The 15,255-nt window shown below is 38.3% G+C and overlaps 1 protein-coding gene across 1 annotated transcript in view; it reads left to right on the top strand.

The window, feature by feature from the left end:
* The window catches only part of LOC114855473 (guanine nucleotide-binding protein G(i) subunit alpha-2-like), a 37,021-nt gene that overhangs the window by 18,137 nt on the left and 3,629 nt on the right, over positions 1-15,255 (top strand). The window contains exons 2-4 of the mRNA XM_029150641.3: positions 7,817-7,859; positions 10,485-10,626; positions 13,430-13,590. Of these exons, the coding sequence (XP_029006474.1) occupies positions 7,817-7,859; positions 10,485-10,626; positions 13,430-13,590 (346 nt within the window). The remainder of the gene's footprint in view (positions 1-7,816; positions 7,860-10,484; positions 10,627-13,429; positions 13,591-15,255) is intronic.

Genomic DNA, 15,255 nt, shown 5'->3' with positions numbered 1-15,255 from the left:
TAGCAATCTTGTCAAAATGTTTGTTTTCGGGTGGTTAAAGGTACCTGCTCAAGGTTTACCATTTGTAGGGGATAATTGGCATAAATTTATTTATGTATGTATTTATAAATTATATATGCAATGCATAGCTGCAAAAGGTATTTTGTCAAAATGTATATGGCCAACACAATGTGACTTCCACTGTGAAGTGCTTAACTCACTGACTGTCTTTACTTTATGCAGCTAGATCTGTGAGAAATTTTAGAGTGAAACCAGCCTGAAATTACCTTTGTGGTATGACAAGTTTACTTGAATTTCTTTATTCGGTGAAAGCTGCCAGCATAGCACGTTTCGACTTGTATGCACTCAAATATGTGTAAACCGTTGAGAAACCTCCCTTTCAGTCCTCCTCTTTTCACTTCCTGTGCCTTTTTTTTACTTTGCAAGTTGAGGTTGCTATACTGACACAAAGAAGTAATAAACTTCCTGTGTAGTTTCCTGTGGTTAATTGTGTCTTTTGGCCTTTTTTCATTTACATTATCATGCTCACTTTAGAGCTGTAGATTTCACATTCACACACTTTTCTTAGGCATTCATGAACATTACTGTATACAGTTTTCCTGATGATCAAAAAGATGTTTTTAAATACAGGTGTTAGCACAGCAGTTATGACGCATTGGTCTCTTTAGAAATCATATCAATAAGTCTTCCTAACTGAAAATAGTTTTCTATCGCAAGGCTTTGAACATATCTGCTATAGTTTAATGAGCATTGAAATTATAACACGTCTCTTTATAAAGTATTTTTTTTAAAGAGTTCATCAAAAAAATGTTTATCTCGAAGTCCATACTGGTTTCAAAGTCACAGTGTCTTGCTTACTCTTAAGTTGAAATGCTGAGCGATGACGTTTGCTCTGACCATGTCAGGTGCATTGGTCTGGTCGCACCTTTTATGTCTGCAGGCTTCAAGGCCAGAGCAGCCTGTGATTGTTTGAGCTGTGAGAAGGCCAGCCGTCACAGGCAGCCTTGGTCGCCTCCTCTGCTCTTTGATCGATGGCCTTTCAGTTTGGAGTAATTATCCCAAGCAGGGCTGGGAGACTGGTGACTGCTCGGGGCCGCATAAAGGTGTATAAACCTAAAAAAGCTGATTACATGAGTAAACAGCTTGGCTCTGCAGCAGTGGTTTCAGATTATTTTCAGAAGGTCACAAACTGTCTGACAAATACCAAATGAAAACATTTATCTGTTAATGAAAAAACAAAAATGTGTCTTACAGTTGATAGCCAGTCATTTTAATCCATGTCTTTCATATAATTGCAGCTCATACATGCCACATGTGGCAATAATAGTTCAATGACGCATTGTATTATGAATGTGAAGCTGACGAGATACTGTTACCATAATTACAGTTCAGTGACTGTTGTATTGTCTGATTTTGACATTTAAAACCACTCTCAGGAAGCTGGAGACAGCAGAAACTCAGAAAAATGTCTTGAACCATCTTAGTATAGTTTGTTCCCGATCTTCACCAGGAACATGTGACATTATTTATTATTCATTGCAATTATTTTCTTATTGCATGTACACATTTTAATTAACCAGTCCATAATTAATCAAACCTTTTTTCCTTTGCTCTTCTGTCTGTGTGACTTTAAATTTGACTGTACGAATGCAGATGCTGCTGCAGGAGCTTAGTAATGGGTGCATGTATAATACATCAGCTGTGCATTTTCTAGTGGCGCCACTCTACGAAGACAAAGATGCTTCCAATTGACTTTAGAATGCTGCATGCCTTCATTTCTGCTAGTTGATGGCAAGCCCTGATGACAACACACTGTACAATATTATTTACTACAGTGTGTAACATACTTCCCTTCTCTTAGTTAAAGCTTCACTGTGGAGCTGCAGCTGTTATAAACAGAGTTCAGATGGACTTCACTGAGTATGAGGTCAGGTCTGGTTTTCCCTGCAGCATATCTAATGCTGAGGAAATCTAAATGATTCTGGGGACCATGAACTGGGCTAAGGGCCTGAAATATGCCAGCTATTAAAAATATTATCAATGCTAATGTTCAGCTGTTTTCAGAGGGAGAGATTATGGTCCTCCCACATAGGCAGTTGTTGACCTGCAGTACGTAGCGTTTGATGTGCAAGTGGTTGTAGCTTAACAGTGTCTAAAAAAATAATGCTAATGACCTCTATGAAATTCAGACTATTAATATTTGTACTTAGTGTTCTAGATACAACAGTCACTTTAAGTTTATTAGAATAAAATACATATTTTAAATGCAGATTGGATATCTATGTTCTAAATTTGTGTATGACCTTGGGTTGATTTCAGTGGGTTGCTTTAGATGATGGACAATATGCCTACAAACAGTGTGCATATTTGTGTGTGTTTGTGTACGCAAAGGGATCGTATTTCAATACCCTTGATCCAGGCCAAGGTCTGTGTCTCTGGTTAGGGCAGTAGCAGAATTTCAGAGGTTGTGTAACACAATCTTGACACTGACCTTACAGCTGCCTGCAAGATGTAAAGTCTGATTAAAGTATATGGGAAAATACATCAAAGTGAAACATGCATTATAGGTAGTATAAATTTGTTGTCAATGCTGCAATGGCAGATGATGATGTATATGTCACATTAATGCAAAAAGCAATGACTTCAGCTGAATGATTCCCTGTTTTAAAATTTAATTCTTGACTATTATTTTGCATGGCATGGCCAAGGAATCCTCCTCCAGATGTTAGAGCACATTACAAAAAGCTTGGAGGGCTGCAGGCTTTCAGGACCCTTCTGCTTGATGCTGCTTCATGCCAACACACTGAAAGTCAACATCAATTATGAATTCATTCCATCTGGTTGGCTGAGATGGCTGCTCCTGGTGCTACTGTGGGTCTGAAACTCCTTCTCAATGCACTGTCCAAAATAGGTACACTACTCTAATATAAGACCGATAAAATAAGTCTATAACAACTGAAATTGCTAGGAACAAAGCCATGGCAGAAATTAGAGCAGTAAAGTAAAGTGAGTTACCCAAGTCAGATTGGGGTCTGATTGACTAGACTTCACGTCTGGAACTAAAGCCAAGTCCTTTAGCTGTCGAGCTCTCGTGTTGAAGCAGCTACCACAGATGCACGCTGTACTTTTAAAGTGATAAAGTTGCTTCCAGCTATACAATTGCTGTGTCAAGTGTAACTTTTCTTTTCAATTAGTTTTAGTTATTTATTGCAAGTCTAACCAGAACTGATAACTAAACACAATGCTTTTTGTCTAAGCAACGGAAATAAAAAAAAATGGATATCCCCTATATTTCAACATGAGACCTTAGGTTTACTATCTACTACTCTTCTACTCTTTGTGTTGACTCTCTCAGCAGGCTTCTATGTTTCAGTCTTTTATTGATTCAAGGAGGGTGTCTGTGCAGCATCCTTTCCTTTGAGGAAGACACTCTGTTGGGTATTATGTACGATAGAAAGCGACTTGATACAAAAACTACAGAAAATCACTGCTATTCCCTTAGAACGCCTATTTTTGTGTTGGGTTTTGGTTAAGGTGTGTTATTGGTGCAGGTGTGAATGATAACCTGCTGAACAAATCACACACAAAACAGAAATCACGCCAGTGGAGTTATGTGGTAGTGTGTGTTGTGTGTGTGAGTTCACAATAACATGCAATAAAATATGACATTTCATTACATGCCCCCAGAAATGTTAATGATTAATAAGTTCTAACATTATCATAGTGGGTGAGTGTTTTCCTACACACAGTAACACTTGCTCAAGGTCTTCCAAACTTTTTTTGCTGCTCTCTATCTAGAGACCTAATTATACCTGTATCACTAAATAAAAACATGCATATTAATTACAATTGGATTATTGATTGATAGTGTGTGTGTGGTAATTGGTTATGGAAATTTAAATCTTGGAACAGAATTTCTTACGTGAAGGTAGAACCAGTCTTTTGCACCGTCTGCCTTCATCAGCCTTGCCTCACATTGGCTTAATATACATAGAGGAAATATTGGTCTTCTCGCCTCTCATCCCTCTTTGCTTTGGCAGCAGTTGTCAGTGTGCTGTCCAGACTTGCTCTTTGCCTGAGGCATGGCAGCCATCTGTTGGAGACGACTGAATCCATCGTTCCCTGTCATTCAAAAGTGTGTGTGTGTGTGAGATTGTATGCGTCTTTAATGCAAGCTGCTTCCATTTCCTCATTGAGTTGAATTGAGAATAGGAAATGTCTCACAGAGGCCCCTGCTCTGGAGTCTGCATTGGCACATTTCTTAACAGGAAGTTGAGAAGAACAGGCGGCATCAGGCTGTTCATGGTTGGCGTGTAGGCGGCCGAATGCAGTAAGATGATGAGTTTGAGAAATGAAAGAAAGTGAAATTATATTATCAAGTGAGTAGAGCGTTTGGCTTTCAGGAGATGAATAAGTCCTAAAGCAGTAAGAGACAACTACGTGTATCAGAATGTTTGAATAATGACACTGTTTTGTCTCATAGATCGTATCATGACCTTCGGTTGCCTACTCGGCACTTCTGTCTTTTTTTTTTTCTCCTGTAACTTTGTCCCTTTCTCTAACTTTTTGTTCCCTTGAATTCCCCCTTCTTCCTGTGTCACTGTTGTTGGCATAAACACTAGCAGCCTCATCACTTTTTCTGTGTCCTGTGTATTGGGGAGGTTGGAACAAATCAAGCATCTTATTGTGTTATTTATTTGAGTCTTAATGTGTCTCAGGCTGCTGAGAGTGAGAATTGACTGTGAGAAGTTTCAAGTAAGTGACAAGCATTGTAAGATGAGCTTTGCTTGCTCAGTACTGACCTCAGAAGAAACTAAGAAAATCACATTCCAGTCATCTGAAGAATGGTAAATCTGATTCTTTTTCATTCTCTACTTTGTACTCATGGATCAGCTTGTGACTGTGAGGTCAGACACTTATTTATATATTTTAAGAACTGTTAAAATTGAGTCTGAAATAGGGCAATACCATTAAGAACATTTAAATGAGACTGATCTAAAAGAAAATATACTTTTGCTCTTTTCTGGTATTAGATTGACATTTTTGACATTGAATTGACATTGAACTTGAATTGAATTCTTGTAATTGTCTCAGCTTTGCTAAATAAAAAAAAACATCCACAGTAAATAATGTTATCACTTGTAAATACTTGCTTCATTTATATTCACATTTGACTTGTTTATGTACCTTTGCAATTCACATGAAACGTCATTTTCTGATTTTTCTGATCTACTGAAGTGAGTGGGAAAACTGATACTGAAATGTGACCTTTAACGCCGATTTGACTGGACCTGGCCTAAACATCAACAGCGAGCTTGTGTTTTCATCCAGCTTAGGCCAACACTGCCACCTTTGTGTGTTGCTCTCAGTCCAACCAGGATAGGTCACACTTGCTCCAAACACTTGAGCATTTATTCACATTCAGAGCAGAATCATTGAAACAGTTGCCTTTTACATTTGATAAGGCTGCAAGATGCTCATGCAACCTGCATAAAAATAAAGATGGAAATATGTTGCTTTATGTTGCAGCTCCAGCTCCTCAGTCTTGACACAGAACTGTGGGATGTACAGTCCATTATTTCCTCCTTTTATGTCTGGACTTGTCAGTTTTATCATGCCTCACTGAATAACCAAACTCTAGAGACAGTGAGAGCATGCCAGGAATTCTCACAGAAGAGCTGGCTGATACACTTCTTCCTCTCATTGGGTTTCATCACTGGTCAAATGTGGGAGTAGATGAGGCTCTGTCAGTTCTTCTCTCACATCCCATCTCTGCAAAATAACACAGAAATTCTGTTTTAGGAGGGTTTTGTTAAATGTTTAAACAGTCTGACCACACTGACCATTGTAATTACACAATAATGACAATGATCCAGCTGGTCGCCATGGCCACCAGTTGTAGGTTACTGTAAGGAAGCTCTACAACACTGAGTCATATAATTTTTTTTCCAACCAATCCTTTCAAAGTACAAGGATCAGTAGGTCATGTAGAACTGTTTATGGAGTGTGTGTGCGTCTGTCTTAATAAAGCATTAGTCACAGATTAAGTACTTTTAGTCAAAGCAGCACAACCTATACCACCGTCTTCCAGCTCTGAATTATTTCCCCAAAGAACCACCGGTTACATGCACACTGCTCTACATTTATAGATTAACCACTTGTATGTCGTCAGTGGCCAAAACAAAGTAACCCTCTGGGTTCCCTTAGCAGTCCCTGCTGCTGGGAACGAAGTTGACAGAGTCTAGTAGGAATTCTGCAAGGATTCCTGAAGAATATTTTCTTTTACTGACAGTTAGCAAGTACAATATATTGACATTGAGAAACCGTAAAGGGCTGTATTCATTTTGCCTTTTTACAGTGTAGATGAAGTATTTTTGGTTAGTACAGTATATTTTCCAGTATCTTATTCTTTCCACCACTGTCCTTATGTTAAAGTTGCTTTCAGCAGTTTTTGTTTGAACAGTCGACAGATTCCACACATACATGCTTAAAAACTAAGAATGCAAACAGTCAGTCTGAAAGTTAAGTGTATTTGTATTGTGCAGCAAGGAGAGCTGCTACCTATTTGTTAATCAAAGCAGTGGCACCGAGGTATGTGCCAGACTTCACCGCTCATTTCTAACTGTTAGCAACCGGTTCACTGGGCAAACTCCAAAGGGCATGTTTACTACTTTCAGGAAAGTGTGTGGGTGTGGGTGTGTGTGAGAGACCCTACAGGTCTAGAATGTGTATTAAATAGAGGCAGTCGTTTATCAAATACACTTAAAACCCACTTTTTTATGGCCTTAAATCTTTATTGCAGTGTTAACCCGTAGGACCCTTGTCTTTTTTGCTGCTAAATAGCCAATTAAAAAAATAATTATATAAATTATAATGCCCATTTTCAAAGAATCAGCTTGTATTCTAGTAATTTCCATTTCCTGTGAAAAATAGTTTAAAGCTTCAATTCACACTCAAAGTATGCAGTGAACCAGACGGCATTTTGCTTCTTCCCCTTCTGTTCCATTGCAGTGTGAGTTGCAGATTGCGGCGGTGGAGAGGCTGGGGACTTCAGAGCTACAGTATAAGCTTGACATCAAATTAAGGTCTATTTTAGTTGAAAATCACTTTCACCCCTGTTATGGTTTTTCATCACAGCTCGGGCTTAATCTGATTTTAGTTCCGTCACAATCTGCTGGAAGTCTGGTGAATATATAATAATATTACTATTTGATAATACTGTTCTCTGAACTAATCTAAGCTCGTATACCATAGAAGAGCAGAGGATGACAGCTGTCTGTGGAAACCGTCTTGGCCCAGTCCTACCCAGGGGCTTCACTGTGCCAAGTGTGTGCTGCATGCTGTGTAGTCATGTATTTTGAGGGTCATCCCGGAAAGACTTCACCCAAGGCATGTTAGAGTGGAGTGTACTGACGGATACCACTCTGTGTGTGCTGAATTTTCTTGTGGCGGATGGACTCTCTTTGGTCGCCTCAGGCTGTTAGAATAAACACAGCAGAGTTTCCATTAAATTTCCATCAAAATCTTAACAATTATAAAGTGATATGTCTTGCAATATAAAGAGGAATTCAATGTGCCAGGTGTTCTGTGTTCATCCAGAGGTTGTTGGTTCATGGGATCCTTCTGTTGTGAAATTAATACACTATTTGCCAGTTGAATCCAGGCTAGAGACCTAGCAGAGTTATAGCTAAAGAGGAAGAATCACTGTAGGTATAGAGAGAGACCAGACAGCCTCTGCTGGCTGCCTGTTTACATTTCTCAGTTAACAGGAGCGTATTTTTAACCTCTGCCCGTTTCTTTTTTTTCTCCTCCGCAGGTGCTGGAGAGTCAGGAAAGAGCACCATTGTGAAGCAGATGAAGTGAGTCAATGCTCATTGTTTTGCTTTTCCCATCACATCTTTCTTATTGTATGGTGTAAATGTATTTTTTAAGAATATTTAAATAGGTTTCCTCACTATGTGTTAACAATGCTAATATGAATAGTAAGACTGGAAAAGACAATTTAAGGAACTAAGGCATTTTTCATTTTGAATTTCAGTCCTGGTCCGTTGTGTTCTCAGTGGCGACTATGGTCATGTTTCACAAAGTGCACTTCCGTTCGTCTGGCCTCATGTTTGTTATGGTGTTAAATAATGCCAGCATAAAATAATTGTATTACATCTATTAATACTGAAGGATTATTTATGTGAAGAAGAGTCAAAACTCCTGCCGCAGACCGCGTGAAAGCTGTAACCTTTCTTCGATCAATAAATTGGGTAATCACAAATTACAGTGACACTGTTAATTATTAATTCAGGCCCTCCAATAACTTAGGGGAAATATTGGTTATTCCTACTCCATTATTATGTTTATGGCTTAAACAAACCTTGATCTCCGCTGTTTTATGTGGGTGTAATTCACAGTTCACTCACTAGCTCTTTCCACCTCTTGGGCCTGCAGGGAGTCAGATGTTCAAAGCTTTTGTTTACATACTAAACCGTTTTTTTTCCCAGACAGTTGTACTGCAGCTGTGATCAAGGTGATTTACTCGTTCAAATAACACCAGCATAGTGTTTTGTCAAGTTTAATGGCAGTGAGGTTATAATATCCTGCTCTGTTAGCATAGATATCTAACTTAAATTCATTTACATAACCATTTATGTCACACTGTTGCATTATATATTAATTATAACCGGTGCCCATTTTACTGTTGTTATGTAAAGTTGAGACTGCTGTTTATGTCTTTAGCCAGTGGCTAGAACTGTTTGTAGTGTAACCTAACAATTTCTAGTTCAGGAGGTAGCACAGGTGTGGAACAATCTAAACCCACAAACTTGACCTTCAAACTGCCTCCTGTGCAAATCAAATCTTTCTGCTGTGTTACACATTGACCATAATACACACCGTCCTCTTAGAAATTAAAATTGACTTTGTCTCTAAAATGAGTTACTTAAACCATATTTTGGTATTAAGTTGTACCTGCAATATTCTAGTTTATAGATTTATTAGTTTCAGATGGGAAACAAATAAATACAGTCACTCACCATCTTTGGTATAGCATTGTAAATCAGGTTATTGCCTCCTGAGACATAAATGGTTTCCTGGCTATGTAATTTCAGTTCTTTCAGCCTCTCTGAATCCCACCGTATTCTTTAAGACAAAAGTTAAGATTCTGGTGCTAAATGTGCATTTTCACAGTATGAATGAGCATGACTCACTTGGGTTCCACCTATTGTTAAGTTCAGTTTCACTAATGATGCAGCACTTTGTAAAAGTCACCTGGTAAGATATTTTACTAGTGTAATTAGTTACTAAAAACTAGAGTCAAAGAAGAGTTTAATATCTTTAAGAGAATGGATTTCTGAAAATGGATCTCTGAAAAATGGATTTCAGAGATCGTCCCATTGACTGTGATATGAAAAAAATGCCCCTTGTATATATTATACAGTGGATGGGATGGCAATTAATCAACCTTAAAATTCGAATTCTTACAATAAAAAACTTGAACTAAATGAACTAGACTACAATGCTGTGACAAAGCATGATTGTGCTCATAACAAGCTTGCCAGTCACAGGATATGACAGCTTTGATGGATGAATTACTGTAATTCAGTGTGTGTGTGTGTTGAAAATGTCCGAGGTTGACAACAGACATACAAGTTGACGCAGTATTAAGGAGGCATGTTAATGTGAATAAACCAGTTCACAAAGTCAATGGATCGTTGTTGTCTGCTGTCATTTAGGTTTGATTAACTTCTCAGCAGTTTTTACAAAACAGATTTGCTTTATTTCTGGCTGATGTCTTTACTTTAAAAATGACTTAAACCTAAAGATTTGAGGTGCACATCTTTTTTTCATATGTTCCGGTCAGGTTGAATCAAATGTAAATAGTGTTTTGTGGATTCACACAGCACATTCACTTGGATTCACTTTAAGTCAAAGTGGATTTAATTAATAAAGGTATTGATTTTATAAAAGGACAGCATTGTGGAGGTTTAGTTCTCTTGTGGTTTGGAGAACTCTGACTTGCATTTTAATTAGGTCCCATTCAGCTCATTATGCAGCCAATGAGCATGCTGGACTGTGGGCCTCTGGTCTGTGAGCTGTGATAGGCCAGAGGAGATGGTTCTGTTTGGTTTCTTGCCCAGCAGCTTTTCTTTCAGTGACATGTGCTGTCTACCTTTCTTTTTCAACAGCTTCAAAAGCAAGTAAATATTTGTTGTAGTGTCCCATAGCTGAGAAATTGGAAAAAAGTCTGTATTGTACCAAAGCCCGACTAAGTCGTGATCACTAAAATATCAGACTTTTCTATTAAATTGAAACAAATCTGAAATATTAAAGCATTTTTGGGGAGTCTTGGATTAATAGTTGTACACTAAAGACATATTTCATACAGTAATCATACTTCATTAGCGACTGTTTACTGTGAAACTTCTAAATTGGTGTCCAATACTTGTCCAATATTCCGCTTGAAATCCACGTGTGTCGCTCTGTTCTCCTTATAGGATTATTCACGAGGATGGATACTCAGAAGATGAGTGTAAGCAGTACAGAGCAGTTGTCTACAGCAACACAATCCAGTCCATTATGGCGATCATCAAAGCCATGGGCAACCTCAAGATCAACTATGAAGAATCTGCACGAGCGGTAAGTCGTTAAAATGATGTATATAACATGTTTGCTTCTTCAAAAGCCTGATGCAAAATAAAATTGTAAATATGCAAAGAAACTATTATATCTACAATATTAAATGAAGATCAGTGTTGTGGCATTTCTACTGTAACTACACTGATGATTACACTATGCTTTTGATTTTATATTCACTGTAGATGTACTCTAGCCAAACAGGATGCATTAGTGGCCCTTTAACATACAGGTGCAGCCTGTACAGCTGTGTGGCGCTCAAGTATTTGTAAACTAAACCACTGTTTCATAGTAGAGGCTATTAACTGTACCGAACCTTACTGAATCTGCTTAATGACGGTGCACTCGTTCGTTGATATGCTCTGCTAATCATCATCAGAGCCCCCACTGTGCCTTGTCCTTAATCACCCTGATCAAGGCTTGAGGATGTGAGGCAGCAGAAAGAGTTTCTCCTTAGTGCAATGTGACACTTTCTGCTTAGAAATCAACCCTGGGCAGCAGATGCTTAAGATGGACTCCTACCGCGTTGTATATCTTGTATTTTCTGTATTTGCATGCATGTGCGCTCCACTAAAGAAAACTGTAAAGAGCTGCCACTCAGCGAGGCACCACCTGGAGACGAGAGTCACACACATCAAATTCAGACATGAAGCAGAAAAAATCTGCTCCTCTTCTATAAACTTTCGTCTCAGTGGCAAAATTTTATTTTATTCCCACAGATGTGAAACGTGAAAATTCTTTTTTTTTTTTACATGGAACATGTAACTTACTGTAATACCACTTTCTTCTGCTCATCTCATGCGTGTCTCAAGTTTTTGTTGTTTTATTTTGTGTTAACACTTCGAAGGGAAATCTGATCCTCAGTGAACACCATGGCTTGTTATTTGCTCTTTCCATATTTAACAACCTGAATGACCTTCATCTTTCAGGAACTGGTTGTGAAAATAATTTCACAGCGTGCATGACACAGAACCAGTTATTTGTCCAACATGACAATAAGAAAATCTAAAAAAGCACCGGGAACATGTAGATCTAATTTAGCATGTTTTAAATGTGCAACTTTTGGATAGATAAAAGAAAGCTTAGTTTTTTTCCACACTGCTCTTTATTTTCTATATTTATATTTTTGTTCCCATTACAGTGTGCTGGTTGCTATATTTCTATTACTTTCCAAGTTTTGAACTTCACCTCGAGAAGCACTGGTATACTAACCTGTCTCTAATGTTAATAGATGTAATTAAAATGTCTCGTTCTCAGTTGGTGCACAGTCAACGGCTGCCAGCTTCCTGTGACCTATAGCTGAGTGCAGTGGCAGCTCAGACCATGGTTAACTAGTACAACTCTCACCATGTTACATGTTTATGTAACCTTTGCCTACTATTAAATGTATCAGTGAGTAATGTGAGTAACAAAACCGATGTTCCCACACTAGAATATAGCTGTAGTCTGTATTTAGTGTAGGTTGCCGTGTCTTTACATGTGCCTAACACTAAAGAGACACCATTATAATTAGAATATTTATGCAGCAGCAGTCTTTCACCTTTAACTGCTCCTTGAGAAATGCAAAGAGTAATAGAGGAATTAATACAGTAGTATAGAACTGATACCTAGCCGTCAGTGAACAGCTAGCCGCTGTCTTGTTCTACGTAGCTCAGGTCTATAACTGCAAGTAAAAGCTCTTTGCTATTTAAATGTTGGCTGTTTAATTCACTGTCTGGCATTTATTGCAACTCTTAGTAGATATCTTTATCACTATGTGGATTGATTGTGGATGAGAGAGGGTTTGATGTGTGATGCCTCAGGTTCAGTGAGACCTATACCGAGCCAGTTGACTGATGTATCACTAGTCCTATTATGTCAGTGATGGATGCAATAATGTCAGGTTTTAATACCTGATGATCTGAGCCGCATGTCTCCTTACTGACATTTACAAGTTTAAGGCTTTGTTATGAGGATGAAATGTCTTTTCTAATGCAAAACTGTACAACATAGACCAAACATTAAACATTAGAGTTGTGCAAAAAGCAAAAATATTTAAAAAATCGAAATAATAATAAAAATATAGTTTAAATTATACAAACATCACAGGAACCCGAGTGTTAAGTTATTATATAGACAGCAACAGCTTTTATGTAAACACTCCAGTGTGTTTTTCTACTGCTGAAAACCTGATACGTTCATGGGAAAGAAACTGTTTTTCTTTCCATATTCGCAAACCTCACTAGCAGTCAAAACCTTTTTCTGTGTGGTTTTCAAGTAAAGTTGATTAAGATTGAAGTTTTAATCAAGTACACACCAGATACCCACAGCAACAGTAACTTGAGGTATGTTGGGACTTGGCTAACAGCCACCAACTGACTGGATCTGGTTCATGTTGGCCAAATAAGTCGATGCTAAATATTCCAAGTCCAGTGAATCTCTGTGCTGCCTTTTTAGTTTTGATTACTGCTGGTTCATTTTCCAAGAAGCACTGGGCACAGTAAAAGTTGGAAAAAGTTCCATTAGGATTTTATAGTTAAAATAACACACAGTTATTCCTAAACAAGGGGCATCTTTGTTATATGTTTCAGTACTTTTGACACATTTCTGAAATGCCAGGGTTTTACAGGTTGTATTGTCGATGATAATAATATCAAGACTACCTGTACTTGGCCTTGCACGAAGCACGTAGAACAATGGCCACAAGGCATGGGAGTCCTAACCAACCCGCTTGAGTTAAATATTTATCAGCTCTGCCTGGTGAAACATTTTTTATTAAAGACATCTACTGTATCTAAATGTGTCTGTGTGCATCCTATTTTGTCAGGATGATGCCCGCCAGCTCTTTGCCCTGTCAGCAGCAGCAGAAGAGCAGGGTATCCTGCCAGAGGACCTGGGTAATGTCATCAAACGACTGTGGACCGATGGTGGTGTCCAGAGCTGCTTCACACGAGCCCGAGAATATCAGCTCAATGACTCTGCAGCCTAGTGAGTGTCCCAATGTGTGTCGTTTTCAAATTGCACTGAGAAAACATGATGGGTGAATTTTTAATGTCTCCAGAGCAAATGAAATTTGCATGTAACGTTTGGTAGTGCATTTATATTGTTGTGTGTGAATGCATTACCTACTGTAGAGATTATGCTTCTGGTATGGATGAAAAAAGAATTTCAATTTAGTGCAGAGCAAATGTGGATAAGATAATTCTTCAATTATCTCTAGTGATGTCAAAATGTCTTTTACTTTTAAGTCTGTGTTGTATTTTGCTTTATTTCTTACACATGTCAACATACATTTATGGCTATCATCTGACTAATCCTTTGGATGAGATTTACCAAAGGTCAGTTATGCCGCTAGTCTCAAGCAACATAGTCAAGCTTAGTCTCTCTAAGCAGGTGGTCCACATCATCACCATTTGGAGATCTTAATTTCCAGAGTGATGTTCTGTTTATGTAGGCCACTATAATATCAATTTTAATGTTATTACCCCAAGGAAGCCCAACACAACCTTGCATTCGTAGCGGAGACAGTGTACAGTGTTTCATCAACTTTTCGAGTCCTGAAAGAGTCAGGTGCTATGATTCAGTTAGGCTCTAGACCTTAATCCATGTCTAATCGCCTGCTGAGAGACAGAGATAGAGGAAATCAGAGAGGGCACAGCTCGCATTACAGACCTGTTCTCACCCTCTTCGTTTTAAAGAAAGGCACATCGCCAACTCCCTGAAAATAATTCATTATGTTAGGGGCTAAGCTTGTTTTCACTTGTCTACAGGAAAAACGAAGTAGTCCCTCTGAGCTGTATTTGATTTGGACTCCTGTAGCTTCTCACAGGCTGTTTGACAGTTGTTAGTACAGTGGACTAAAGTAGAGTCAGTGACATGGTTTTAATATCTTGCAATAATTTATACCCTGTTTTTGTCCTACTGAAGAATTTGTCGTGCTACATTTGAGGACCTTATTTATCAGATCCAAAAATTCAATTACTCATCAAGCCTTATAAACCCAGTGGAGCATCATTACAATTTATGATATGTGCACTACAAAAGCAGCCCAAATCTCTCTGTGGGGAGCAGGATTATGATTCGCCCGTCAGACACGTGTCTTTCAATGTCTAAAGCCAAACTGAGGCTCGGATGGGATTTTATCCAGCAGCGGCACTGTGTTACACAACAGAATTTTTATGCAATATTATGATGAAAGAAATGAGTTTGTCCTCTAGCCTTTGTGTCTCCCGTGGTAGCATTAGATAGTATGTATAAAAGTTGACTCTGGGTTTGTATTGGGTGGTTTTTTTGAGGCTTTGGGCATGTTTGTCTGAAAGGTCAGATTGTTTTATTTGGCAGTTCGCACACACAATCTCATAGCTTGTAAAATGGTGTATAGCAATACACAATATTGTAAAACTGAACTAGAATGAATGGGGAGAAATATATCTATATAAATATATCTTTCTACCAAGAAAAGGTCAATATAGAAGGAATCCCACAGTAGTCTTTTAAAAAGTTGTGTGGCGATGGCTGGATATTTGCACTATTCCTGGTTCTAAAACTATATTAGATGTTTAAATCTATATGTGCCACTTGTGTGTCAGCATTTCAGTTCAGGGTTCAGTATTAGCATCTCTGAACCTTTTACAAACTAACTATTAAAGTTTA

This window comes from Betta splendens, chromosome 5 (assembly GCF_900634795.4).
Source record: "Betta splendens chromosome 5, fBetSpl5.4, whole genome shotgun sequence".
In the NCBI taxonomy this organism is placed as follows: Eukaryota; Metazoa; Chordata; class Actinopteri; order Anabantiformes; family Osphronemidae; genus Betta; species Betta splendens.
Note: the sequence above shows the minus strand (reverse complement) of the source record. Positions and strands in the feature narration are given on the sequence as shown.